This window comes from Emydura macquarii, unplaced genomic scaffold (genome assembly GCF_026122565.2).
Source record: "Emydura macquarii macquarii isolate MOO-44397 ecotype Brisbane River unplaced genomic scaffold, CSIRO-AGI_Emac_v2 contig_1146, whole genome shotgun sequence".
Taxonomy (NCBI): Eukaryota; Metazoa; Chordata; order Testudines; family Chelidae; genus Emydura; species Emydura macquarii.
This window is the reverse complement of record NW_027131283.1, coordinates 14,059,428-14,087,230: the sequence shown is the minus strand read 5'-3', so window position 1 is coordinate 14,087,230 and position 27,803 is coordinate 14,059,428. Positions and strand designations below refer to the sequence as shown.

At 40.6% G+C, this 27,803-nt stretch overlaps 1 protein-coding gene across 1 annotated transcript in view; it reads left to right on the top strand.

The window, feature by feature from the left end:
• MAN1A1 (mannosidase alpha class 1A member 1) overlaps positions 1 to 26,357 on the top strand; it is a 223,699-nt gene extending 197,342 nt beyond the window's left edge. Inside the window, exons 9-12 of the mRNA XM_067546665.1 lie at positions 160 to 379; positions 1,324 to 1,496; positions 16,495 to 16,610; positions 24,571 to 26,357. Coding sequence (XP_067402766.1) covers positions 160 to 379; positions 1,324 to 1,496; positions 16,495 to 16,610; positions 24,571 to 24,697 — 636 coding nt within the window. The 3' untranslated portion in view covers positions 24,698 to 26,357. The remainder of the gene's footprint in view (positions 1 to 159; positions 380 to 1,323; positions 1,497 to 16,494; positions 16,611 to 24,570) is intronic.
• The last annotated feature ends 1,446 nt before the right edge of the window (positions 26,358 to 27,803 follow it).

Sequence of the window (27,803 nt, the reverse complement as noted above, 5' to 3'; positions counted from 1 at the left end):
GTCAATCAAAGCAAACGCTATCCTGAAGACAAAACTGAAAACAAAGATGAGTTGGATGGGTATACATTTATTATTTTCTCTTTTGTACAATTTTGCCTTTGTTTTTCACATGTACTTTACAAAATGGTAAATTTGGTTTGAAAATGTATATTTTTGCAGTCCATAGAAACCCATCTGATCCGGAAATCTAGTGGAGGTCTGACATACATTGCTGAATGGAAGGGTGGCCTGCTTGAACACAAAATGGGACATCTGACCTGTTTTGCTGGAGGCATGTTTGCACTGGGTGCAGATGGGGCACCTAGTGATAAAACGGGGCATCATATTGAACTTGGCGCTGAAATTGCTCGCACATGCCATGAATCTTATGACCGTACAAGTAAGTACTGTATTATGAATTTTGAGAGATTAGCTGTGCTTTAATCTTTATCTATAATTCTGTCCTGGTTAAAACAGGAGCAAACAGTACTGTATGCTGTTCTGTAAAATGAATGTAGAGTACTTTTTATTCCCATTTAAAATGTTGTTTTGCTCTGAATAGTGACTCTAAAACTGGTTCCTCCTTTGTCAGATATACTGTCTGTGTCTATGGTGTCATATTTGCTTGCATTAGTGACAAAAATGGTGACAGTTTTGTGGTCTGAGTTCTGCTGAGCCCACCACAAATACAAGCAAATGAGATGGATTCTATTCATTTGTGCATAAATAGCAGGATTAATGAAGTTCTAAATGCAAGGACAAATTCTGCTCACAATTCCTCCTGTGTAACATTTAGACAGTAGGGTTACACGAAGGGGACTGAATGCAGAATTTGTCCTTCAGGATCATTCTTAGAGTTGCTGAAGTAAGACGATGAAAGAACCCAGACAGGGTGAATTTGCAGAACAAACAGGAAAAAATTCATTTTATCTGTAATATAAGCATATTTGATATAGAGTCACAATGCACATCAAATATCCCAATATGCAAGTTTTACAGTCAACCTTTGGAGTAGAACTCCACTTTAAAGTATCAATACAGCATATCCATTTTGAACCAGCAATTGGGATTTCCCAAATATAACAGATACAAGTAGGAGTCTGGACACTCATGGCTGAAGTGTAGACCTCATGATATAATATAATTAACTTAATATGAAGGTGTGATTAGTGTTTAGTAATTTACATAAATTGTGATGGTTTGTGCCTGAAAAGGAGCGTTTGTAGATTTTAATACTTATGTTTACTGTGGAAAAAATACTCAAACAATTGTAAGATGTACAGTTAAAATCCTGTATACAAAATCGTCGCTAACATTGTTACACATTTAATTTTTATTGTCTAGGTATGAAACTGGGACCAGAGGCTTTCAGATTTGATGGTGGCGTAGAGGCCATTGCTACAAGGCAAAATGAGAAATATTACATCTTGCGACCTGAAGTTATAGAGACCTACATGTATATGTGGAGGTTCACTCATGATCCGAAGTACAGGCAGTGGGGATGGGAAGCAGTAGAGGTAACTTATTTTGTGGGATTGTGCGGTCGATCTTTGGTTTGTTTGTTAGTTTCTGTTTGTTTGTGAAATTGTTTTCTTATTACAGAAACATCTTTATAAGTTATTTACTTTTGCTCCTATTCAATAATAGTAAACATGAATTTTGTGATTTGTTTGTCTAAAACACCAGGTGATGCAGTAAATTACTCTCTGGAGATTTAGATGAAATCAGATAATTTTGGCTTTGGCTCAATCCAGTCTTGACAGTGATTTACACCAGAAAATCACCACACAGTATTTCTTTGTTAGTTGCCTCTCAGGAACAGAAATGCTGCAGGTTGGTATTGGGTGCATAGGCAGGGCTTTGTGGAGAGATCTGAGCAGTGTCAGAGGCATGAGCACTAATGAGCACCGAAATTGATTTTCAGGGGGAAATTTACATTATGTAAATCAAGTGTAAATTAAATTACCTTAATTGGTAATTTTGGTCCAAAAACCAATAATCATCCTCACTGTTTAAAGTTTATGCTTTATTTCCTATTTGAATTCTCTGGCTTCAGCTTCCAGCCTTTTGTTCTTGTTATATCTTTTATCAGCCAGATTAACGGGTCCTTTAGTACTCAGTATTTTCTCCCTAGGAAGGTACTTATATACTGTCATCAAGTCACTGATCAGTCTTCTTTTTGATAAGCCAAACAGATTCATCTCCTTATGTTTCTCACTGTAATGCATCTTCTCCAACGCTGAAATTGTTTTTGTGGCTCTTTTCTGCTGTCCCTCCAGTTTTTCAACATTCTTTTGAAAATGAGGCCATCAGAACTGTATTCGGTGTGCCAGTATCGGTCTCACCACTGCCATATAGAGGTAAAGTCACCTCTCGACTCCTACTCACTATTTCCCTGTTTATACACTCAAGGATCGCATTAGCCCTTCTGGCCACAGCATCACACTGGGAATTCTTTTTGGGTTGTTTTTCACTATGACCCCCCAGATCCTTTTCAGAGTCACTGTTCTCTAGGATACAGTCCCCCATACCACATGTCTCACATTTCTTGTTTCTGGATGCTTAACTTTGTATTTGGGTACATTAAAACACATTTTGTTTGAATTGGACCCAGCTTACCAAGCAATCCAGATCACTCTGTATGACTGCCCTGCCTACTCATCAATATTTGTCAGTCCACCACTCTTTTGTGTCATCTACGAATTCTATTGGCCGTAATTTTATATTTACTTCCAGATTATTAATGAAAATATTGAATAGAGTCAGACCTAGTACCAGTCCCTGTGGAACACCACTAAAAATATTTAATTTATTATTGATTCTCCACTTATGGCTACTTTTTGAGATCTGTCAATTAGCCAGCTCTTAATTCAGTTAACATGTACTTTTTGGGTGTTGTGTAATTTTAATTTTTTTAACCAAAATGTCATGTGGTACTAAATCAAACATTTTATAAAAATGTAAATGTATTACATCTGCACATTACCTTTATTAACCAAACTAGTAATCTCATCTAAGAATGAAATCACATTTTTTACAAGATTTATTTTCCATAAACTTATGTTGACTGGCATTCGTTTTATTCCTATCCTTTCATTCTTTATCAGTTGACACCCTTATCAACTTTTTCCTTATTTTGGCTGGGATTGATGTCAAGCTAACTGGCTTATTTATTATGTGGGTCATGCCACTTATCCTTTTTGAATTCTGGAATAATGTTAGAAGTCTTCCAGATTTGTAGCATTTTCCTGATATTCCAAGATATAGTGAAAATTAATATCAATGGGCTAGAAAACTCCTCAGCCAGCTCTTTTAGGACTCTTGGGTGCAAGTCATTCTGACCTGCTGATGGTAAAATGTTTAGCCCTAGTAGTTGTTTAACATCCTCCTTGGTTAGAAATGGACTGGAAAATTTTTCATCATCCTGATGTGATAGAAGCATGTCATCCCCCTTCTTTCCAGATACGGAAAGAACAGAAATATTTATTGAACACATTGCCTTTTCTGCATTATTATTAACAATGTTACCATATCCATATAGTAATGGGCCTATATCATTGCTAAGATTTCTTTTATTCCTAATATTCTTTAAAATTCTTTCTTACTGTCCTCAGCTCTGCCAAGCTAAGATTTTTCCCTGATGTCTTTAGCTTTTCATATAAATTTTCTACAATTAATATCTTCTCATTTATGATGTTATGTATTTCTCCTTTTTTCTATTTGTTATATATTGCTTTTTTATTTTTAAATTCTGCTTTTTCTTTGTCAGTGAACCAGGATGGGCTTTTAGCCACAGTTATCATTTTTCTTGATTGTGGAAACATAGCTTTTTGGCCATCTTCTGAATACATCTTAAAGAACTCCCAATTTTCATTCACCTTTTTCTGTCCAAATTTTTCCTTCCTGTCAATTTTATACATAATTTTCTCCCGCTTTGGGAATTATCTGTTATGAAGTACCAAACATATATAATACATTTCGTGAGTTGGAACTGTTCTCAATTTTCCCATATTGAATGCACTCAGGATATGATCATTGGTTACTAGACAACCACTGACTTCCAGTCTGGTGATGAATCAATCTTTATCAGTCATAATGAATCACAAAATAATTACCTATTTTGGGTACAATACCTCTTGTTTTAGAAAATTATCATCTATCATTTTTAGGAACTCTAATGTTTTACTACTGGCTGCATGGGACCTCCAGCATTCATCTCCCAAGCTGACATTTCTGATGACCACACAATTTTTCTTTGCATACATTTCAGACAAGCACTTAAAGAGTAACTTGTCCTGTGTTCTAATTTGGTTTGGTGGTCTGTAATAGATACCTATCAATACCTCCTCCTGTGCTTTGTTAATTAGCACATTGATCCATATGTATTTAAGATCCTGCAGGTTTGAGTTATCAGTAATTCTAAAACAAGTAGTGATGTCTCTAATATATGATGCCATCCCCACCTCCCCCTCTTTAACCCACTCTATCCTTTCTAAACAGTTTATGATGAGAGATTTTAACATTCCAATTATGCAGCACATCCCATCAGGTTTCAGTAATGCCCATTATATCGGATTTCTACTCATAAATGAGAGTTCATCTTCAAATAGTGTCCCTATGGGTGCTCCACGGTAGGTGTGTGTCTGTCTCTGCACTGCTGATCAGAGAACTTGAGTAGCAGTATCCATTGGACACACACATGCGCTCATCTCATGCTACACCATGAGGCTAGCCAGCATGCATGGGCTAACTGTTCTCAGTTCCTTCTCAACTGCCCCTAGCTAAAGACAGACCCTTTAGCTGTCCATTAGCGGATTGTTAACTTTCCCTTTCATTGTTAACCTTTTGAACCAGTACCTCAACATCTATGAGGCAAGAGGTTCTGCTCTCGTTACTTCCTAAAACTCAAAAGAAGTGAGGTTGGAGACCCATCTTGGACCTCAGAGCTCTCAACAAGTTTGTCGAAGTTCAAGATGGTCACCTTATCGACAATCATTCCATCATTAGAACAGGGAGACATGTTTTCAGATCTCGACCTACAAGAAGCCTACTTTCACATTTCAATACTACCGGCTCATGGACATTTTCAGGTTCACTCTGGGATAAGACCACTACCAATACAGAGTCTTGCCCTTCGGACTTTCAGCAGCCTCATGAGTATTTTCCAAAGTTCTTTCAGTGGTGGCCACCCATTTACAATTACAAGGGATAATGATCTACCCTTACCTGGATGATTGTATTCTCAGATCCCAGTCACTTCAGGAGGCTCGTTGAGCCACCAAGGACACGATATGCTTGTTCACAGAACTGGGCTTACAGATCAATTCCCTGGTCTCATTTATAGACATAGTTCAATGCATTCTCAAGTGCCAGCCAGAATCAGACTCCAGCTCCTGGGGTATATGATGGCAAGCATGGCAGTGATTCCACACACCAGACTTCACATGCAATGCCTGCAGCTGTGATTCAGTTCAATTTACAGACCGAACAGAGACAGTCTGGTTAAACCCCTGTCACTAGCAGGGCCATCCCTAGGGGAGTGCGGGGCCCGGGGCAAATCACACTGTGTGGGCCCCCCACCCAGCTCCAGTAGCATGCCTTGGTCTCCGGCACCCAGTATTGGCCTGTATTGGCCCCCCCAGGCCTCCCATGGCTCCTCCCAGTGCAGGGCAAAAGGGGTCCCCAGCTCCTACAAAATGGCACCACCTCCCAGCTGCCCTAGGAAGCGGGGGGTCTTTAGCTGCAGGGGGAAGAACATGCCGCTTACGTCCTCCTGTGCCCTCCCCACACTTACCAACCACGCGGCGCCCACCCCTCAAAGCCTCCTGCGCTCTCCATCCTTGCTGCGTGTTGTGAAGGGCTAGCCCGGTGATCCCCCACAGGTGGGCGCCTGGAGGCCTGGCCCCCTTGGTACACCACTGCCCAGCTCCCGCCAGGTCCCAGTGCAAAGCCAGGACCCTGGCAGCAGCTGCCTGCCTCCCTCTCGGTCCGGCATGCAGCTGGGAGGTGGGCTGCAGCTGTCCGCCTCTGGCCCGGTCCAAGCACAAAGCCAGGACCCTGGTGGTAGCCACCCACCTCCTGTCAGGTCCCGGTGTACAGTCAGGAGGGCTGCAGCCACCTACTTCCCGCCCAGTCTAGAACAGGGCCCCCCAAATTGCAGGGCCAGGGGCAGTCACCCCGATCCACTCTACTCTAGGGACAGCTCTGCTTACCAGGATCACTCAATGCAAAGGGACCCCCTTTTTTTTCCAGGCACCACGTTCAGCGCTCCTTACCACCAATACATCCTTTGTGGGATGTAGTGTGCATTTAAACAGCCTCACAATGCAAGGCAAATGGTCACCTGCAGAGATATCCCTCCACATCAATCTCCTCTGCAAACTTGATCAGTAATGAATTTGTTTTCTTCCAGGTCAATGGTAGTGCTGTTAAAAGGAATAGCACCAAGAATCAATCCCCATTGGAAAAACACCCATTCAATGATGATGATTTCCCATTTGCAATTACATTTTGAGACCCATCAGTTACCCAGCTTTTAATTAATTTGATGTGTCTCATCGCTATCATGGTTGTCTTTAATTAATTCCATGCTTTTCAAGGGGGCTACTAGTTATCTGAAATTTGGATAATTCTGTATTCTCCATTCTTTTTTTAAACAAGTGAGAGAATTATAAGCTATTTTGAGACTGAATCCTAGGATGAATGACCGTGAGAACTTTCTTGCATGGCTGACACGGTAGTGATAGCTGTCTCTCTTAAAGAAGGATATAACGCAATTGTGAAAAAAGAACATTTGTGGGGGGGGGAGCAATTTACTTTTATTCTGGATTGCCCTGCTGTTAATGTGGACATTCATATGAATAACAGCCATACCTCTCAAAATCCATATTCTCCTTCTGCCATGTCCTGTAAATCATAATCTTGTGTTTGACATTAAAAATTCAGCATCATAAATTCAGGCAAACAGAGATTCAGCATTTTGAATTCACTACACATTAAAGTAGATGGGGGGAAATGCATAAAACAGTAGAAATATATGGTTTAAACTTAAATATATTTCCCATTTTAAAAAAACTGGCCAGAAAAATTATACGACATAAAAACACATATAAATAGGTCTATTTTGAAGTGTTGCGTTATAACATTTTCTCCTTGCTGACAATTCCTTTTAAATACACTTGTGCATTTCCAAACACAAGTAATCCTGCTCTCCAATAAGGCCTAGGGTGAGCATGACTTGGGAGCTAAAAATATGAGATTGCTTGCTTGGATTTCTAACAAAAATAATGAATTATGAAATACACATGTAGCAAGACACAGATTGATCTTGAACAACCTCTGAAGTGGGTAGAGGTGATAGATAGTGCAGTAATAGTGACTGATTTTTACTCCCATATCTCATTTGGGAATGCTCCTTCTGTCAGTTTGCTAGCTTTAGACATGCCATCTACATTTCCTCAGTTTTTCTGTGTATGCGACTTGAAATATAACAGCTTTCTCTACATAAACATATATTTACTGTAGGCAGTTAAGAGAAATTTGTAACACTAGTGTGAAAAACATGGGGGACTACTTGTCTCAGGAGATTGAGAATGGAATATATTGTCATTCACCTCAGGTCATGACTTCGGATCCAACCCAAGTTGTTAGTGACTGCGAGATGTTACTGTGATGAGTCATATGCAAACATCCAGCCACACAATACAATGTAGAGTATTATATTCCTGGATTAAAATATTTAATTTAAACTCTCACTGCCATAAAAATCTGACCCTTATTTTAAGTGTATTTAAATTCTCTAGGGATAACATCTCCTTGGATTTCTCCTCAAATGAATAATCTCTTCTGAAGACAGTTATGTTAGACTTTCTCCCCTCCTTTAGTATATTATGGTACTGTAGGTATTTAAAAAAGCACATAGGGGGAATAGATAAAAATATAAATTTTATTTAGTCTAACACTATTACTGAGCTATCTACAAGGCTACAAATATAGGAAAAGGCAAACTGAAACAAATTTAAAACAAAGGCAATGATAAAAAAGTACTAAGACTGAAATAAAAACCACTACACAAAAATCTTCATTACAAGCAGTTAGAGTTGCTACACATGCACAACATAACTGACAAAAACCCAGAAAAGCAAGAAAATAATAAGTTAGGTCACCTAACTGTCCATACCCTGTACTCTTCTTCTGATAAACCCACACCTTCCCATAACTACTATCCTAGACCCACACTCCATGACCGTAACTGTCCTTTTTGAACACACCCCGTACTAGATTATTTTTCAACAACACTAATAGTTGTTGATATTTGGAGTAGGTTTGGTAAAGTTGGGAGAGGGTGAAAGAGTAGTTAAAGAGGAGGCATGCTGACCCCATAGAGATACCAAAATTAAATGGTTATGGATGGTCTGTTTTGGTAATAAGTGTGAGACTGTTGGTGGAAGAGTAGAATCATAGAATTGTCGGATTGGAATGGACTCAAGGTTTTCTGGTCCAACCCCTGCACTCAAGGCAGGACCAAGCATTATCTAAACCATCCCTGACAGGTGTCTGTCCAACCTGCTCTTAAAAATCTCCAGTGATGAGGATCCACAAGCTCCCTAGGCAATTTATTCCAGTGCCTAACTACCCTGACAGGAAGTTTTTCCTAATTTCCAACCTAAATTGCTCTTGCTGCAATTTAAGCCCCTTACTGTTTGTCCTATCCTCAGAGGTTAAGCAGAACAATTTTTCTCCCTTCTCCTTGTGACAACCTTTTATATATATGAAAACTGTTACGTCCCTGCTTAGGCTACTCTTCTCCAGACTAAACAAATCCAATTCTTTCAATCTTTACTCATAGGTCATGTTTTCTGGACCTTTAATCATTTTTGCATCCGATGAAGTGGGTTTCTGCCCACGAAAGCTTATGCCCAAATAAATGTGTTACTCTTTAAGGTGCCACAGGACTCTTGCTGTTTTGCTAAAAACAGACTAACATGGCTACCCCTCTGGAATGAATTAATCATTTTTGTTGCTCTTCTCAGGACTTTCTCCAATTTGTCCACATCTTTCCAGAAATGTGATGCCCACAACTGGACACAATACTCCAGTTGAGGCCTGATCAGCATGGAGTAGAGCGGAAGAATTACTTCTCGTGTTTTCTTACAACACTCCTGCTAATACATCCTAGCATGATGTTTGCTTTATTTGCAACAGTGTTACACTGTTGACTAATATTTAGCTTGTGATCCATTATGACCCCCAGATCCCTTTCCGGAGTACTCCTTCCTAAGCAGTCGTTTCCCATTTTGTATGTGTGCAACAGATTGTTCCTTCCTAAGTGAAGTACTTTGTATTTGTCCTTGTTGAATTTCATCCTATTTACTTCAGACCATTTATCCAGTTTGTGCAGATCCTTTTGAATTTTAAGCCTATCCTCCAAAGCACTTGCAATCCCTCTCAGCTTGGTATCATCTGCAAACTTTGTAAGTGTACTCTCTATGCCATTATCTAAATCATTTATGAAGATATTGAACAGCAGTGGACCCAGAACGGATCCCTGCAGGACCCCACTCATTATGCCCTTCCAGCTTGACTTTCAACTATTGATAACTACTCTCTGGGAACTGTTTTCCAACCAGCTATGCACCCACCTTATAGTAAGTAGCTCCAACTAGGTTGTATTTCCCTAGTTTGTTTATGTGACGGTCATGCGAGACAGTATCAAAAGCCTTACTAAAGTCAAGATACACCACAGGGTATATGGACAGGACAAGAAGTGATGGGGTATGGATAGTTAGGTAGCTTAATTTATCATTTTCTTTTCTGGGTTTGTGTTGTGTGTGTGGCAGTCCTAACTAATTCACAATGAAGTTTTATGGGTACTAAACTGCTAGTGTTTGAAATTATTAATTGGAGGTTGGAGTTTGGCAAGGAAGAGGTGAGGGGGAGATGAGAGGTCAGATGTGGTGGGTCGTAATGCAGGAGCTGACAGATAATATTTTATCTGTCAGTAGTTGCACATGACCTCTTGCGTGTCATCCAATGAATACAGATTCTTCCGTGTTGTAAGATAAAAATCTTTTATTCACATCTGGCTTCCATCAGTCACTCAGGCTTGAATGGACCCAGCCTCCATCAATCAGTCAGTTTGTGTGTGCAGCACAAACTTTCAGTAATGGTTAAAATAACCCTCAATCCAACATCTAAAACAACTACCTGTTGCACAAAATCTAGTCAGAGATTACCAAAATATGGGTAAATGGGAAATATTTTAAGAAATATCTGTCAATAATGAAAAGTGGAACTATTACCAAGGAAAATTTCAGCCAGAACCAAGCTTCAATGACTTTCCTTTAAAATTTATGAAAACAAACCAAACAAAAACTCTAAAGAAAATTCAAAATTATAAAAACTAACCCTGTGTGAAATTTCATACTGATTGGCCATCTATGTTTAGAAAGAAGAAGGAATTTATGCCCCATTTTAAAGCTCATTTTAGAAAACAACCCTAATTATGGAGTCACTACCAGATGCCGCCATAATACAGAAATAACAAATTAGAGTTTTATCTAAGAATCTAGTCCTTGAATTTCATGTCAGTTTCAGTGTTAACTATGTTAACTATTTAGCTGGGTGGTAAAATGATCAGCTGTGAAAATGCTTTTCACACAAATCCAGACTACCTCCCATATCTTTCCTGATGCCAACTGTCCCTTACGCAATTGCAAAAACCTCCACCTTCTATAATGCTTATACATTTCAGTACACATTTGGAAACAGCATAAACTGAATTAAGTACTAATAAATAAGAGAGGAGATATTGTAGTGATTGCATTGTTCATTTTCATATTTATTTCAGTGTAACCTCCAATTTTAAATTTATCTGAAGTAATGCAGAATCTCCAGACTACTGCTCAGGAGTGCAGAATAATATAGGGACCTAGCCACAGAATTCATTTCAGGCTTGCTGTGGAGTACACAGAGCTTTCTCTGCAAGAGTGTAGCTGTTTATTATAGAAACATAGAATCATAGAAATGTAGGACTGGAAGGGACTTCAGTAGGTCATCTAGTCCAGTTCCCTGCACTGAGGCAGGACTAAGTATTATCTAGATCATCCCTGACAGGTAGTTTCTCTAAACCCATTCTTAAAAACCTCCGAGGATGGAGATTCCACAACCTTCTTAGGTTATTTGTTCCAGTACTTAACTACCCTGACAGTTAGGAAGTTTTTCCTAACCGAAGCCTCTCTTGCTGCAATTTACGCCTATTGCTTCTTGTCCTGTCCTCAGTGGATAAGGAAAATAATTTATCACCCTTCTCATTATAACAACCTGTTACATACTTGAAGACTGCTCTCATGTCCCCCCCCACACACACACACCCTTTTGTTCTCCAGACTAGAAAAACCCAGCTTTTTCAATCTTTCCTTGTACATCATATTTTTCTAGACATTTAATCATTTTTGTTGCTTTCCAGTGTGGTTCCCAGAACTGGACACAATAATCCAGTTGAGGCATTATCAGTGCTGAATAGAATGGAAGAATTACTTTTCATGTCTTCTTACAACACTCCTGCTAATAAATCCCAGAATGATGTTTGATTTTTTTGTAACATTATTATATTGTTGACTCAGATTTAGTTTGTGATCCACTATAAGTCCCACGTCCTTTTCTGCAATTCTCCTTCCTAGGCAGCCATTTCCACTTCTGTATGTGTACTTCCTGAGTGTAGTACTTTCCATTTGTCCTGACTGAATTTCATCCTGCTTATTTCAGGCCATTTCTCCAGTTTGTCAAGATCATTTTGCATTCTAATCTTGTCCTCCAAAGTCCTTCCAACTCCTCCCAGTTTGGTATTGTCCACAAACTTTATAAGTGTAAACTATGCATTATTTATGTCATTTATGAAGATACTGAATAGACTTGGACCCAAGACAGATCCCTGCGGGATCCTAGTTGCTATGTCCTTCCTGACAGGCCCTTCCTGGGCCTGACAGAATACATCCTAGAGTACTTAAGAAACTGGCTTGAAGAGATCTTTGACCTATTAGCTTGACTGTGAATCATTGATAACTGCTGTCTGACTACAGTTTTGCAGCTAGTTGTGCACCCATCTTTTAGTAGGTTCATCTAAGCTAGGGGCATATAACTGCATTTCCCTAGTTGTGAGGGCATGTGAGAGAGTATCAAACCCTTACTAATGTCCAGATATATCCCATCGACTGCTTCCCAGCCACAAGTCTTGTAACCCTATCAGAGAAGGATATTAAGTGGGTTTGGTCTTAACAAATCTGTTACTTGACTGTTTACTTATCATCTTATTATCTTCTAGGTGATTACAAATTGATTGTTTCATTATTTGCTCCATTATCTTTCCTGTACCAAAGTTAAGTTGTCTGGTCTATAATTCCCCTTTTTATACATAGATATTATATTTGCCCTTTTCCAGCCCTCTGGGGTCTCTCCTGTCCTCCATGAGTTCTCAAAGATAATTGATAATGGTTCAGAGACCTCTTCAGCCAGTTCCTCAAGTATTCTAAAATGTGTTTCATCAGGCTTGTGGGTTTTTTAATATTCATCCTTAGTTATTTGACTGAGTTTCCATTTTTTATGACTCGTTCTTGAGTTTCAGGTTGTTGAGGATCTCCTGGTTAAGTCAAGAGTTTGATGATGATGGAATCTGATATGATGGAATCTAGGTCTTTGAATAGTTGTGAGAATCATAGGGTCTCTCCTGTGATAGAGGGAGCCCTACTAATGAAAGGAAAATGAGATTAGTTTAAGCTGTCACTTAGAAATAAGGCAAAAAATTTTCATCATGAGAGTAATTAACCATTGGAACAACATACTGTGGGTTCTGGTGGATTCTCCATCACTGACCATTTTAAAACAAGAGTGAATGTTTTTCTAAAAGATGCACCCTAAAAATTATTTTCAGGAAGTTCTTTGGGCCTTTGTTTTAATCAAGAGGTCTGACTAGATGATCACAGTGGTCCCTTCTGGCCTTTGAATCTATGAATCCACAGAGAATATTTGAGAAGGTAATCAAATGTTCTTGACTCCCCATGCTGAAAATTCAGTTTTGTGAACAAAGCTAATTTCTTCTGTAAACTTACTGTTTTTCTTCACGTCTATTCAATATATGGGTATGCATGTGCGCTGTACAACTGAAACTGGAAAATCTTGCAAGTAGTATCCATTGGTCTGTGCCAGCATCTTGGATCATCTCATGCTCAACACCCACACTATCCTCTGTTTCTGAGCTCAGTCCTTCTAAGGGACATTTTCACCCCAAAAGAGGATACTACCTCAAGGAGAAGGTTAAATCCCTTCTCTGACCACAAGCCAAAGCTTCCTTCTGCTGGCACTGATGGAACCACCAGTGGAGACTGGTTCAGCCTTCTTATCAGCTGAATCCGATGTCCTGAATGAACCATTACCTTCCAGAGAGGTTAGCCCACACAGGGCTTCAGCAGTTTGCTGGCCCATCCTCTGCTCAAGCAGAATTATCTTCCAAGGGATCACTGGTACCCTGCTTTGGACCCCCACCCTTCCCCTCCAACCAGCATGTGACCCTTCATGCTGTCCCTATTGGGGTCCATGGGATCCTAATGCACGACAACCTAGATCTGTGCACTCGACCAGAGAATCACATTGTCCCTGTCCTCCTAGGCAACAGCAACTGGCTCTGCAGGAGTAGGTGGAAGAGGAAAATGACAGGCTTGGTATGCAGTATCGGTCATACCAAGAGGAGTATCTTCCTCACCCAAAGAGGCAATTACCCCATCTTCACTGTCCCCACCTGACGACCATAAACAATATCAGTAGTTGTTATGGAGGATAGTGGCAGAACTTCAGATCCCATTAGAAGACGTTCAGAACAACAGCACATGCAGTTGGATATCCTACAGCCTACGGGACCCAGTCAGGTAGCTCTTCCAGTGAATGAAGCCATTATGGAACCTGCTAGAGTGATATGGCATACACCAGCAACATGTACACCATATCCCTAAAAGAGCTGAGAAACATTACTTTGTGTCTGCAAGAGAGACAGAATACGTGTTCACCCACCCTGCCCCAAAGTCCCTGATGGTACAAACAACCACGGAGAGATTCAGGCGGCAGCACACTAAAACTATCCCTTTGGAGAACAGAGTGAAACAACTGGGCGTTCCTTTGTGTACAGTGGTGGTTTTAGGGTGTTGCTGCTTGGATCTTTCCAGGGCTGCTTGTACTACTAGGGACTTTGGGGCAGGGTGGGACATTCTGGAGTTTAGAATCTCTAACTATGAGGCCGTGTTAACAAAATATGACTTTATGAACTACCCAAAGTTCCTGGAGTTCAAAGACAAACTTCCCCAGAAAGAAAGGCCTAATTCCAAACCCTTGTTGAGGGAGGTAGAATCGTGGCTAAAACTTCAGTGAAAGCTGCAGTTGGCATAGCCAGTACCACATCAAGATCTATAGTAACCACAACAATAATATGGCAAGAGTTGTGGCTTCATCCCTGGGGTTTCCCAGAGAGGTTTAGAACTCCACTGAGGACTTGCCCTTTGATTAAACCAGTTTCTTCCGTGAGAAAACAGATGAGTTTTTGCACTTACTAAAAGATTCCAGGACAACTCTCTGCTCCCTGGGCATTTATATCCCAGCCCCAAAGAGGAGGTGTCACTAATATGTGTATAAGCCAAGACCCTTCTGCTGTCTTTCTACTGTCGAAGACTATAAAAATCACCACACAAGCATGCAGATTCCAAGATATGAAGTCCCACCCATCTTGACAACAGCCCCCCAACCTCATCCACTGGCTAATGGTTACTTTTGATGGGATGTGTGAGAGTTGCAACCTTGCAATGATTCCATCTCCACTTGTTTTCAGTGTCTGCTTTGGTGGCCCCCTAGGATATTCTGCCTACAACTGGGGGGCTATAACAACAGACAAATGGATACTAGATATCATCCACTTCAGCTACACCATGAAGTTTCTTTTCCTACCCCCTCCAAAACTCCCTTCCCAGCCCCTCTTCAGAGACCACTCTTAAAAGGAGCAACTCCAACAGAAGGCAAACTCTCTCCTTCTTCAAGGAGATATAGAGCAAGTGCCACCTCAGCATGAAGGGAAAAGGTTTTACGCAACTATTTCATAGCTCCCAAGAAAGCGAAGAATGAAAGGCCATTCTCAACCTATGTCAGCCAAATATAGATATATATTTTTTTGCAAATTAAAATTCTTCATGATTATGCTGGCATTCCCTCCTTGGAGAAAGGAATATGGTTTGCAGATCTCGATATGAAAGATGCTTACTTTCAGGTGGATATTCACTATCCCACAAAAAGTTCCTCAGGTTTCTGGTAGGACAGGAACACTACCAGTTCCGAGTAATCGCGTTTGGGCAGCAGCAGTACCCAGGGTCTTCATGAAAGTCTTTTCAGTGATGGCAACATAAATGAGGCAAAATGGCTACACCATCTTCCCATACTTAGATCACTGGCTTCTAACAGGCGGATCCCATCTGGAAGTTCAGTCGACAACCTTGTCCTTGCTCCACTTCCTGGGAAAGTGCATAAACAAAGAAAAGTCTACTCTGACTTCCAAGCATCTCATAAACTTTATAGGGATAACCCTGGACTCAACTACAGTGAGGGCCTACCTACCAGCAGACCGATTCAATGCCTTGAGTAGTCTGATAAAATAAGTCACTCACAAACCCTGAACAACAGTCTAGGTCCATCTTTCTTTGCTAAGCCACATGCCTTCCTGTACTTATATAGTTCTGTTCGCCAGGCTGCATATCTGTTGTCTGCAAGCCTGGCTCAGGGCAATATGTACACCAGACAGACATAGCACGAACACCGCAGTGAGAGTCTCCGTCAATGTCAGTGCTTCACTTATCTTTTGGATGAACCCAAAACGTGTATTGGAGTCCCTTTGCTGCCTCCCACATGACAATAATTACAGGTGCATCCCTCATAGGTTGGGGAGCCCACAGGAGCAACCAATCACACAGCACAATATACGTGGACACCTCAGCAGGCCAGGATGCATATTACTCTCTTGGAACTAAGGTCAGTCAGACAGGTCTGCAATGTAGTCCTACCACTCATATGATCCCAACATGTCTAAATAATGTCAAACAACATGATGACCCTCTTCTGTTATAAGCAAACACGGAGGGTCAAGATCCCCTGGCCTCAAGTGCCTGGTGCACATGCATACCCACATGTGGAACACAGATAGGGACCATCCATCTCAAAGAAACTCAAGTTATAGGTAAGTAACCTCCATTTTTGTTTTTTTCCCTAAATGTATAATTATGCCAATATTATATTAAACTCTGTTTAAACTAAAAATGCAAGAATTCTAAATATATTTATCTAGTTCTTCAATTTCAAATCTTTCCCAAAGACACTGTGACAGAAGGATTCTCAGTTAGCTGCAGTGTAATTGGATTTGGCAGACTAATAGTAAAATTGACAGAAGATTAATTTTCTTAGACTTGATTTTTTTTTCTCTTATAAATTCAGGCACTGGAACAGCATTGCAGAGTAGACGGTGGCTATTCTGGAATTAGAGATGTTTATAGCAACCATCAAGGCCATGATGATGTGCAGCAGAGTTTCTTCCTTTCAGAGACTCTCAAGTAAGTTAGCAGGGAGACTTTCATTAATGTAAAGTATCTCTACAGGTCATCTTTACAGATGAGTACTTACCATCAGTAGTCTTGACATTCAGATAATGTAAAATCTGACTGGAACAATAGACTGCTTTTTTTATGTGGCACGAAGACAGATTGCATTTTTATTAATAAACTGAATTCTGTGACTTTTGGAAATATCTTCACCTCTGTTAAAGACCACTTGATATTTATTGTTAAGAAATTGCATCTCACAGCTTTGATAGGTTCTAGTTATATACCGTATTTCCCCATGTATAAGACGCACCTTTTTTCGAAAAATTTGGGGTCTAAAAACTGGGTGCGTCTTATACAGTGGTTTTAGATTTTTTTACCGTAATACATTTTTTTTCAAATTTCGGGCCCAAAATTAAGGTGCGTCTTATACATGGGAGCATCTTATACATGGGGAAATACGGTACACTACTCCTACCACCACCGAGGTTCTGTTTTACCAGACAAGATGGTGAAATTGTTGTCTGGTACTGAATAGTTTTCATACCAACTATAGAGTGGGAAAAGAAGGAACTAACTTTCAAGGTAAACTCATGCAGCTTTGATAAAGAGAACAAAAAAAGGTGTCTTCATTCTCTCCTAAGCTTTTAATGAAAGAGGACATTTTGCCTCAGTCTTTTCTCCCCCATTTTTTTCTCTTCTTTGCCACTTAGTCTTGTATAACAGGAATGTTTCTACTGAAGATGTATTTCCCTACTGAGTTTTTAATTTTGGTTCTATATATGTGGGAATTTTTAAAAGAGCACAGTTTACAATCTAGCATTCTGCCTTCCTAATACCATCCTTTAAGTCAGCCATATAAGGATTTTGACCAAATAAAATTGTCATGGTTTCTTGGAGATTTTGCTCTTGACTATCGTTAAGTCAGCAAAATTTCTTATTCTATCAGTTGTAATAACCCAGTCTGAAACCATCTCCAAAACACGCTTTTGTGAAAGGATTAAAAAAACAGTCACCTCCCAACCTATTTAAATAAGAACATAAACTTTTTGTTATCAAAACACCACTTTTTCCCAGTGATATTTTTATTTTTAAGAAAAAGGGGTTCACTTTATGTACAGAGGGGTGCATTATTCACTAGTTTACTTCAAACTGCTGTTTTGCTTCAAAAGATATTTTAATTACTACATCTCTCTCCCCCTCCCAAAAAAACAAAAAATGCCTTAGAGACAAAAACAACAAGAATCCTGTAGCACCTTAAAGACTAACAAATTTCTGCGGGCATAAGCTTTCCTGGGCTGCAACCCACTTCGTCAGATGCATGAAATGGAAATCACAGATAGGAGGTATATATATACATCCAAGGGTAAGAAACACAACAATGGGGAGGGCAAGCGCTAACAAACTCAGTTCAGTTAGGGTAGATGAGGCCTATTCACAATCGTTGATTAGAAGGTGAGAATGTGTGAACAGTGACAATTACTTCTTGTAATGAGCTCATTCACCTGCACATCTACTAATGTAATATATGCCATCATGTGCCAGCAATGAGCTCCTGATGGTGTGGCTGCTGCAGTTAGGACCTGTGATGGTGTCACTAGAGTCGATGTGCGGGCAGAACTGGCAACGGGGTTTGTTGCAGGGATAGGTTCCTGGGTTAGTGTTCTTGTTGTATGGTGTACGGTTGCTGGTGAGTATTTGCTTCAGGTTGTGGGGCTCTCCTAACCGCATCAGCCACACCATTAGGAGCTCATTCACCTGCACATCTACTAATGTAATATGTGCCAGCAGTGCCCCTCTGCCATGTACATTGGCCAAACTGTCTGTCACTACGCAAAAGAATAAATGGACACAAATCAGACATAAAAAATGGTAACATCCATAAGCCAGTAGGAGAGCACTTCAATCTCTCAGGACACTCTGTAGCTAACTTGAAAGTTGCCATACTTCAACAAAAAACTTCCAGTACAGACTTCAGCGAGAAACTGCAGAGCTGGAACTCGTATGCAAACTTCACACAATCGGACTACGTCTGAATAGGTACTTGGACTAGTTATCTCATTACAAGAAATAATTGTCACTGTTCACACATTCTCAATAAATAATAATCCAAAAAAATAATCCAAAAAATAAGGTAAAAAGAAGCAAGGGTGATAGTGCTATCTCCACACTGGTTAAGGAGATCCTGGTTCTCCAGACTGATAGAACTGAAGCTGAAACCGCCATTGCAACTACCATAAGGCCAGACATCCTTTACCAAGAACTATTCCTCCTTGCAGACCCAGACAGTCTTCATCTGACAGCGTGGCTTTTGAAAGAGAAGTGTTAGCCACTTTTGGCCTATTTTCAAGTGCTGGAGACTCTGCTGTCTTCTAGGAGAGCTTCCTCACTAAAAGCCTATTCCTTCATCTGGACCAAATTCAGTGTTTGGTGTTGAGCACAGAGGAAAATCCAAGAGATCCTGGGATTCCAATTATCTGGACGTCCTTCAGGAAGGAATGGATAAGGGGCTTCAGCCACGCACCACAGCTCCCAGGTGTCTGCTCTCAGTAGTGTACTGTTTGCAGGATCCTTGGGCTCTCTGGCCAAGAACCCTCAGTTATCCAGGTTCCTCAGAGTAGTTAGACTGGCCAGACAACAGAATTGTGGGAAATGCTGTACAGCAGAATTGAAAATTTCTTACCTGATCATTTTTTTTCTGTTATCGGTGTCTCCCACAATTCTACCCACCATGGATGGGTCTCCAGCTGAGGGTAAACATTTTATTTGAATAGTTACTATATAAGCAAGGACTTTCTGCATCTAGTTACTTTGCTGGCATTAGAATTATTTTTATTAATTATCTTCTACAAGTTTTTACACACCTTTGGAATGAGTCATCTGGCAGCAGGCTGGAGAAAGAGGCATGGGGCTAGCACAGGCTATGCTACAGCTTTGAACTGCCTCTGGAAACTGCAGACAGAAAGGGAAGAAATTTTCCATTTTATTAAAAAGCTATGGAAATCAGAATGTTCCAAAGCTATTCTTATACGTTTTATAACATATTTTTAATGTTTTTGTTTACTTAAACAGTGGCACTTGTTTATTTAATCAGATACTTTAAAATGATGCAACATACCCTACGGCTTTCAAATACTCTGATCTCCAGAGCCTTCTAAAAAGGAAAATTGATCCTTTCAATCCTTGACAGCCTTGGGAGCTTTGTGTATTACTATTCCTATTGCCAGGGAAGCTCCACCTGTGTTAGCAACACTGCCTTTTCAGATAAACCCTACTGGAAACACAGCCAAAATGGAGCTGAAAGACGCAACTAGGGTATGTCTACACTGCAGAGTGAAGTCGACTTACTTAAAGTTGACTTTCACCTGCTGATTTTTAGAATTTGCTGGATCGTGTCCACACCACGCTCTTTGCGCCCGGCTCGTGCATCCACACTCGCCACACTTGTGTCGACATTCAAAGCAGTACACTGTGGGTTGCTATCCCACAGTGCAACTAGCCGCGGTGGCTGTTGAGACGAGTTTCATCGTCCCATGATGCAACGCCCCTTCCTCCTCCCTTCTTTCCCCAAACAAACAGGAAACCGATTTTCACGCCATTTGTTTCTGCTGTGCATTCGCCATTGATGTGGAAACCTGGAGCCAGCTCAACTCTGCACTATTATTGTGAGCGTCACAAATGCATCGCGGCTTATCATTGAGTATTTTCGAAGTACAGCAAGAAGCCGAAGCACAGACAACTGTGATGCCACCGAGACTGCCCTGCTACAAGCCATCAAGCAGAACAATTCCAGATTGCTGCAGGCTGTCACACATCATCTGCAGTCCATGGAGCACTGGTTCTGGTACCAGGAAACAAGCACAGACTGGTGGGACTGCATCGTTATGCAGCTATGGGATGATGGCAAGTGGCTGCAAAACTTTTGTATGCCACTTTCCTTGAACTTTGCTCAGAGCTGGCCCCGTCCCTGAAGCGCGTGAACACTCGCTTGAGACAAGCTCTGGCAGTGGAGAAGAGAGTCGCCATCACTCTGTGGAAGTTGGCAACCCCCGACTGTTACCACTCGGTTGGGAATCATTTCAGAGTGGTAAATCTACAGTGGGCGCTGCCATGATACAAGTGTGCAGGGCCATCAATAGACTTCTGCTATGAAGGCTAGTGACTTTGGGAAATGTGCAGGACATAGTGGACGGGTTTGCTGCGATGGGGTTCCCAAACTGCGGGGGGGCCATTGATGGGACGCACATCCCTATCTTAGCGCCTGCCCACCTAGCAACCAAGTACATAAACCGCAAGGGGTACTTTTCCATGGTCCTGCAGGGCCTTGTGGATCACAGGGGTCATTTCACTGACATCTATCTGGGGTGGTCTGGGAAGGTGAATGACACGTGCATATTTCGGAATTCGGGGCTGTTCTGTAACATGCAGGCGGGCACTTTCTTCCCTGACCAAAAAATTCACATTGGGGGTGTGGAAATGCCAGTAGTGATTCTGGGGGATCCTGCTTATCTCTTGCTCCCTTGCATAATGAAGCCATACACCGGGCACCTTGACAGCGACAAGGAGTGTTTTAATAACAGGCTAAGCACTTGCAGAATGGTTGTTGAATGTGCGTTTGGTGTTTAAAAGATGGAGGAGTCTGCTCACTAGGCTGGACATGAGTGAAAAGAACCTCCTGTCAGTGATATCTGCATGCTTTGTTCTTCATAATGTGTGTGAAGCGAAGGGGGAAAGGTTCCCCCAGGGTTGGGCTGTTGAGGAAGAAAGACTGGCCGCCAATTATGAGCAGCCAGATGCCAGCAATACGCCGAGAGCTAACCGCGGAGCGCTTTGCATTAGGGAAGCATTGAAAACCAGGTTCTGCAATGAGATGCAGGACTGATTTCTGTTCCTGTATGTTGTTTGCCTTTGCTCAATACCATCGATATCAATACCCTCCAAATCCCTCCCAAACAAGATATGAATTAATAAAGAAACGTGTTGAAATGATGCAAACTTTTTTATTTATGAACATTCAAGTCATGGGGGGCGGGGGCTGAGGGTTAATGTTCATTCACAGTCTCAAGGGGTAGCATGGTTACTTGCAGGCCAGCTGTCAGTGGGGCTGCTGCTGCTTTCTGCTCGCCTCCACCAGAGTGGAGTGCACCACATTCTGCAGCCTGGCCATTCTCTGAGACCTCTTGGGGGTGAGGGAGCAGCAGGGCAGCAAAGCCATAGGCAGAGGAGCATTATGGAGGGGCTGCAGCAGAACTCTGTCTGGCCTCCGCTCCTCCTGAAGCTCCACAAGCCACCAGAGCATGTCTGCCTGGTCGCGCATGATTTGCAGCATCTCCTGCGTGGTACTGCGATCATGCTCCTGCCTTGCTCTGCAACTCTCCCTGTCCATGTCCACATTCTGGGACAAGGTCAGCCGCCATGCTCAGAGCTCTGTCTCTGTGGCCGCAGAGGAATTCATGAGCTCACCAAACATGTCATCTCTTGATTTTTTTTCCACTTTCTAATCTGTGATAGTCTTTCCACAGTATTTCTAGAGGGTTGGGCCAAGGCCGAGGTGTCTACAGAACAAAAAGAAATGCACAAGGTTGCCATTGTTAGCAGATGCAGGAAAATGAAACAACTGCAACAATGTATAAAATACTCCCCTTGCAGTGCACAAGGCAAACCCAGACCCTCATTCCATTCCTAACATCCCAGAAGGGTCGGCTCGCTGTGCCGTTACAGAGATGGTAAGCCAGGGGCACTTTACTGTGCTATAGAGAGGATTAATGATCTTTAAAAAGCTCATTTCAAATCCCTGTATTAGAGGGGTGCCTGGACAACATGGTTTAATTTGGATGACTGTTTTGTCATGAGGCGGCAACAGGGGATCTGAGGACTGCGCGGGGGGGTTAATAGTCTTTTCGGAAACCAAATCAAAATAATTAAAGTGACTTGGTAGGACACTACAATGGGGAATACAGAGGTACAGGGTATCTGTTATATATCTCGGGTATTTTAAACATGCGCCGTCTTCCCTAGATGACCATGAGCGATATCAGTCACCTGAGGGAAACACACGAGGAAAGGGAAGATTTGCAGCACGCGGCAGGGTACCCGCCTGGCCCTTATGTCACTATGCTGTGTTCCACCATGATGCCGGCTCCCTTGATTGCAGCATGGCGCGGCAAAGTATCCTACCGGGGAGGAAGGCTGCCCTCCCCCGAAACTTTGTGCAAAGGATAACAGATTACCTATATGAAAGTTTCCTTGAGATATCAATTGGTGATTCTCGGAGCATATCTCTGCACATAAATAATCTATTTCGGGGATAACCTCCCAATAAAAGTCTGTTAAATGCCTGAAATCCACTTGCCGGCCCTTTTCCCCCCTTTAAAATGACAGAATTGCTAAGAAGGAAAAAAAACTCATCAGATGTGCCTTCCCCAGGATCATTATTGCTGTCCTGTGTTCTGCTGGACTGCTCTGGAGTCAGGAATAGGTCCTGACTGTCTGGGAGAACGGACACCCTGCTCTCCCGCACCCTGCTCTCCTCGGCCTCCTCCTCGTCTACGGAGTCCTCATCATTGTCCATGGACTGTGATCTCGCGGAGGTATCGATGCTGCGGTGCGGCACCGTGGTGGGGTCACCCCCAAGAATTGCATGCAGGTCCTTGTAGAAGCAGCATGTTTTTGGTGAGGAGCCAGAACGGCTGTTAGCTTCCCTGGCTTTCTGATATGTCTGCCGCAGCTCCTCATTGTGTCCCTTCTCCAGCATGCCCTGGGATATCTTTCCATAAATGTCCAGATTCCTTTAGCTGGCTCTGAGCTGAGCCAGAACGGACTCCTCACCCCACAGCCTGATGAGATCTAAGACCTCTGGTCGACTCCATGCTGGAGCGCGTTTGGGCCTTGCAGGAGCTATGAGGAGTCCAGAGACAAAGCTCTCTCCACGCTGGCTGCACAGGAAATGAAAATTCAAATTTTCCTGGGGCATGAGGGGAGGGGCCATTTCAAGGTAGTGTGACCACATAACAGCAGAGCACGAATGTCTGGAGCAGTCACAACAGGGCATTGTGGGATACCTCCCGGAGGCCATTAACATCGAATTACATTACGCTCTGTCTACACTGACGCAAAATCGACCCAATAAAATCTAATTAGGTGCTACACCACTTGTGGAGGTGATTTTATTACATCGACTTTTGCTGCGTGTTAAGTCAACGGAACTGCCATACCAGTGTAGACACAGGCTTTCGGAGATTGACGTGACGTTACGTCGACCTCCGTCACCAGTGTAGACCAGGCCCTATACTATGCATTGAATGACGAGGGTGAAGAAAGATACATGGATTTCTAAAACCCATTTTGATTATATTTTGCTATAGAACTACCTAATTTGTGTCACTTTGAAAAATGTAAAGTACTTTAAAAAGTTAAGTATGGTGGTGGTAATTAAAAAAATCAGCATTTGCCAGCAGTTCCCATGCAGTGATATTTGAGATTGTACAATTTATATCTGTACTGCAGTATCTCCAATATCTGTGTGTGTGTAAATGTTGTCTTTTTAATGATGATTATTATATTACTATTAATATATTCCCATTTAGTAAACATTTATCCTAGGTATTGTTTCAATCACTGTGTTTATTTAAATATCATGCATTGAACCAAATCATGCTCTTATGGGTAAAGCAAACAGGATTTGACTCCAGGATATGCACTCTTCGTCCTTTATCAAAATAGGAGTTTCTACATTACTGCTTGCTACTGTCAAGCCTTGAAGCCAATTTTAATTGAGTAGTCTCAATGCTTGATGCCAAAACATTAGTAACTGTCACTGGTTGATAATGTTTTGCATTAGGTCTGCTACCTAACATTTCCATCGATAGAAATTAATGGGGCATTAATATTTACTTGTGAAAATAAATTAGTTCCATCTTCCTCTTTTTTTTTAACCTGAGGTTATGTCATGTTATCTGCTTTCTCTTGCCAGGTACTTATACTTACTTTTTTCTGAAGATGATCTTCTTCCATTTGAACATTGGATCTTCAACACTGAGGCTCACCCTCTACCAGTTCTTCACAGAGATGATGGAAAGAAGGAAGAAAAACACAACTAAAACAATGTAACATTATACTTTGTTTCATTCCTTACAAGTTTCTTTCCAGTGTTGGGCACATGATGCAGTTTTACTTAAATTCTTGAGTTATTTTGAGTTTTAAGCCAACTGTTTTGCAGTCTGTTATGTTTACCAGTAAATATTTCTGAATGGACCTAAATTCATTATAACAAAACTTTGAATCTTCTTTATCCAGCTGAACCACTTTTTTTAAAGAAATCTGATGTCTCTAGATTTCATTAAGCTGCAGTGTCATCTTTGCCAATTAGAATAGCATGTTACTTGTTTCCTATTATACTTTTGATTTGACTGCAAAATTCTTTCCTCCTCTGTGAGGAGATGTCTGCTTTAAGCTGTAATATTTTGCCATGTTGCAAAAAGCCATAATGAATTAAGTATAAAGAGCTTTTTTCTTTTTCATTCTATGTTAATTTGTTTTGTCTGTCATCTGAGACAAATCTTGTAACTGTGACAGCCTCTTCTTATGCGGGTCTATCATTAATTGGTAAAATATCTTCTGAAGTATATCATTATCAATGAAGTCTACGTAGGAATAGTTTCATCTCATATAGACACAATTCTGTTTAAAACTGCAGTGTACTTTGAAGCAAACCTAAACATTTTTACAAATCCATTACGTTAGTTGATGGACAGATCTTAGTTCTTATTAAAACTCATCTTTTTGTTTTTGTTTTGTTTAGAATATCACTGCAAACTAAATTGTTTCCTCCATTTTCTACTAGAGTTACTATCACTTCTATAATCAGTTTGGTATGAGCAAAATAAACAATTTACAAACTGGCATCATTGAATTATTAAAAGGGAATTGTATCTTGTTGTTTATTGTAATCTATTTAGCTTTTTCCTTTGACTGGATGTGTGAGATAAATGAGATGTTATGAAATTCTTTCTAACGTTAGGCTGTGAATTATTTTGAGAGATGATTTTTTAATCTATTGTGATCTTACTTTTCACAATTCCATTGGGTTTATATTGTGACCGAAGACAGTCAGCTGGAACAAAGTAGTTTAATATAGATTATCAGAAAAGTAGTTCTGAATAGCTCAAAGGAAACTTGTCTTCTTTAAAAAAAAAAACAAAAAACAAACAAAAAAAAAACATATTGTTTGCATCGGAAGATGGAAATTGATTAGCACAGAATTAGTACAGTTTGGAAGCACCAGAACTGTTTCTTCCAAGGATGACCAAAGTTATAGAAATGCAACATGTTTAAAAGTATTCTTCAGACATAAGACCTAGATGACCAAGAAAGGCAACAAACATGCCAAAAAAGTTATATTCAGTGGAGTCACCAAAGGGAGAAATCAGGCACAAATTCCTTTTTTGAGATGTATTTTGGAATAGTTTACATGAGTAATTCATATAGATATTAGGAACGTAACTTTTTATTTGCAGACAGGATGACTGTATTGTATGTTCAGAGTAGGATGTGACCCCTGGCTTCCCAGCATGAAAAAGCACCCTATTAGGTGATGTGACTTCAAAGAAGCCAACATGGTTTATTCTCAATTTTCTTTTAAATAAGTGTACTATATTTCCACAGCCACAATTAGATGTAGATCTTCTTTCACAAAAGAACAAGACCATTTTTTTTTCCTTAGTGGTGGAAGTGCTGCAGTAGTTTTTTTCAGGTAAAAATTAGGAAGAAAAGAAACTTATTACCATTATGTCCTACCTTTTGGAGCAAATCCATATCCCTTCCTCTGTAGCTGCAGGTGGCCCTTTGTAGAAAAGGGTGTGTATCCCACCCAAGTAGCCTGTGTGTTTCATGGAAGAGCAAGGCTGGAGAATCCACTGCTATGCTGATCCTCCTCCTTTGGGTTTTGGTGGGAGCATAAAGCCTCTGTCAGATTATGCATCATTGGGATGAGCCTGCAGAGAGGACCTGCTGAGGGCTACACAACCTGGGTGTGGAGGGAAATTCCTGTGCCCCATGCACATCTGCCTAATGACCAGCCTAGCTACTTTTAATCAGTGCAAAACTCAGGATTTTGGCCTTTATTACCAAAATGTGTATTAGTATGTTAGTTCATTTAGCAAATATCAGTGGCAAGGTGTTCACATTTTTAGGTATCTTGTATTAGACAATCCTGGTTCCGTTAAAATGTGTGGTAAATCTCCCATTTAATTGTGGGTCAAGATTTGTATAATTTGAGGATAATATTAATTATGTCATCCTATTCATTATGAAATGCACCAATATAATACCAGGTGTTTTTAAAAAGAATACAAGTCCATCTAATTTTGGAGTAAAACTAATTTTTTTTATTTCCCTGTGCTCCAAAAAAAAATGGCAATATTGAATTTTTATCCAGTTATTCTGAGTCCGTAAACATCTTGTGCTGCCTGCTGTGTAATTTTTGTGTGTGCGCTTCTGTGGGTCTCATTTCCTTTTAGTCAGATAATAAAACCAATAAAATCAGAAAAATAGTATTTTGGAGAAATATGTTTTTATAAACCTGGTTTTTACATTTTCTTGATCAGGGTCAACTACACGCTTAGTGAGTTTGGGATAAATTGGGGAAAATTCATTGTACGTGCAAATTTCTCTTCCTCCAGGCAAATAAAGGTAAAAAATGCAAAATGATTATGTAAATTGGGTTCTAAGTGTTTAGATATTTAAATTTCATGTTGATTTCCCAGGAATACAGAAATTTTGAAGAATGTAATTTTTCTGGTTTGAGAGTTATGATTTGAAAGAGCACAAAGTCGATATGTGATTCTGTTACTGACAAAGCATTTGGTATTCAGGTGTACGAACTGCACTGTACTGTACCTTTTGTAAACTAATGTAAGTAGACAAGAAGATTGTATAACATGTAGAATCTGCCAACTGTAAGAAAACCCTTTTTTTGTAAATTCAGGAATATTGATTTTTTTAAATAGAACCCAAAACACCAAAGTGTGAAACGTTATAGTGATCACCATTTAATCAGTCCGCAGTTACCACACAGCTAAAATGGAGATGCTGCTGTATTTTCCTAGTACTTACAATATGAAATTAACTGTGTGGAAACTGCCGATTTAAAGCCACTGTATATGTAACTGAAATTCATATGGAAGAGAAGCTGCTGAATTTTGAAAA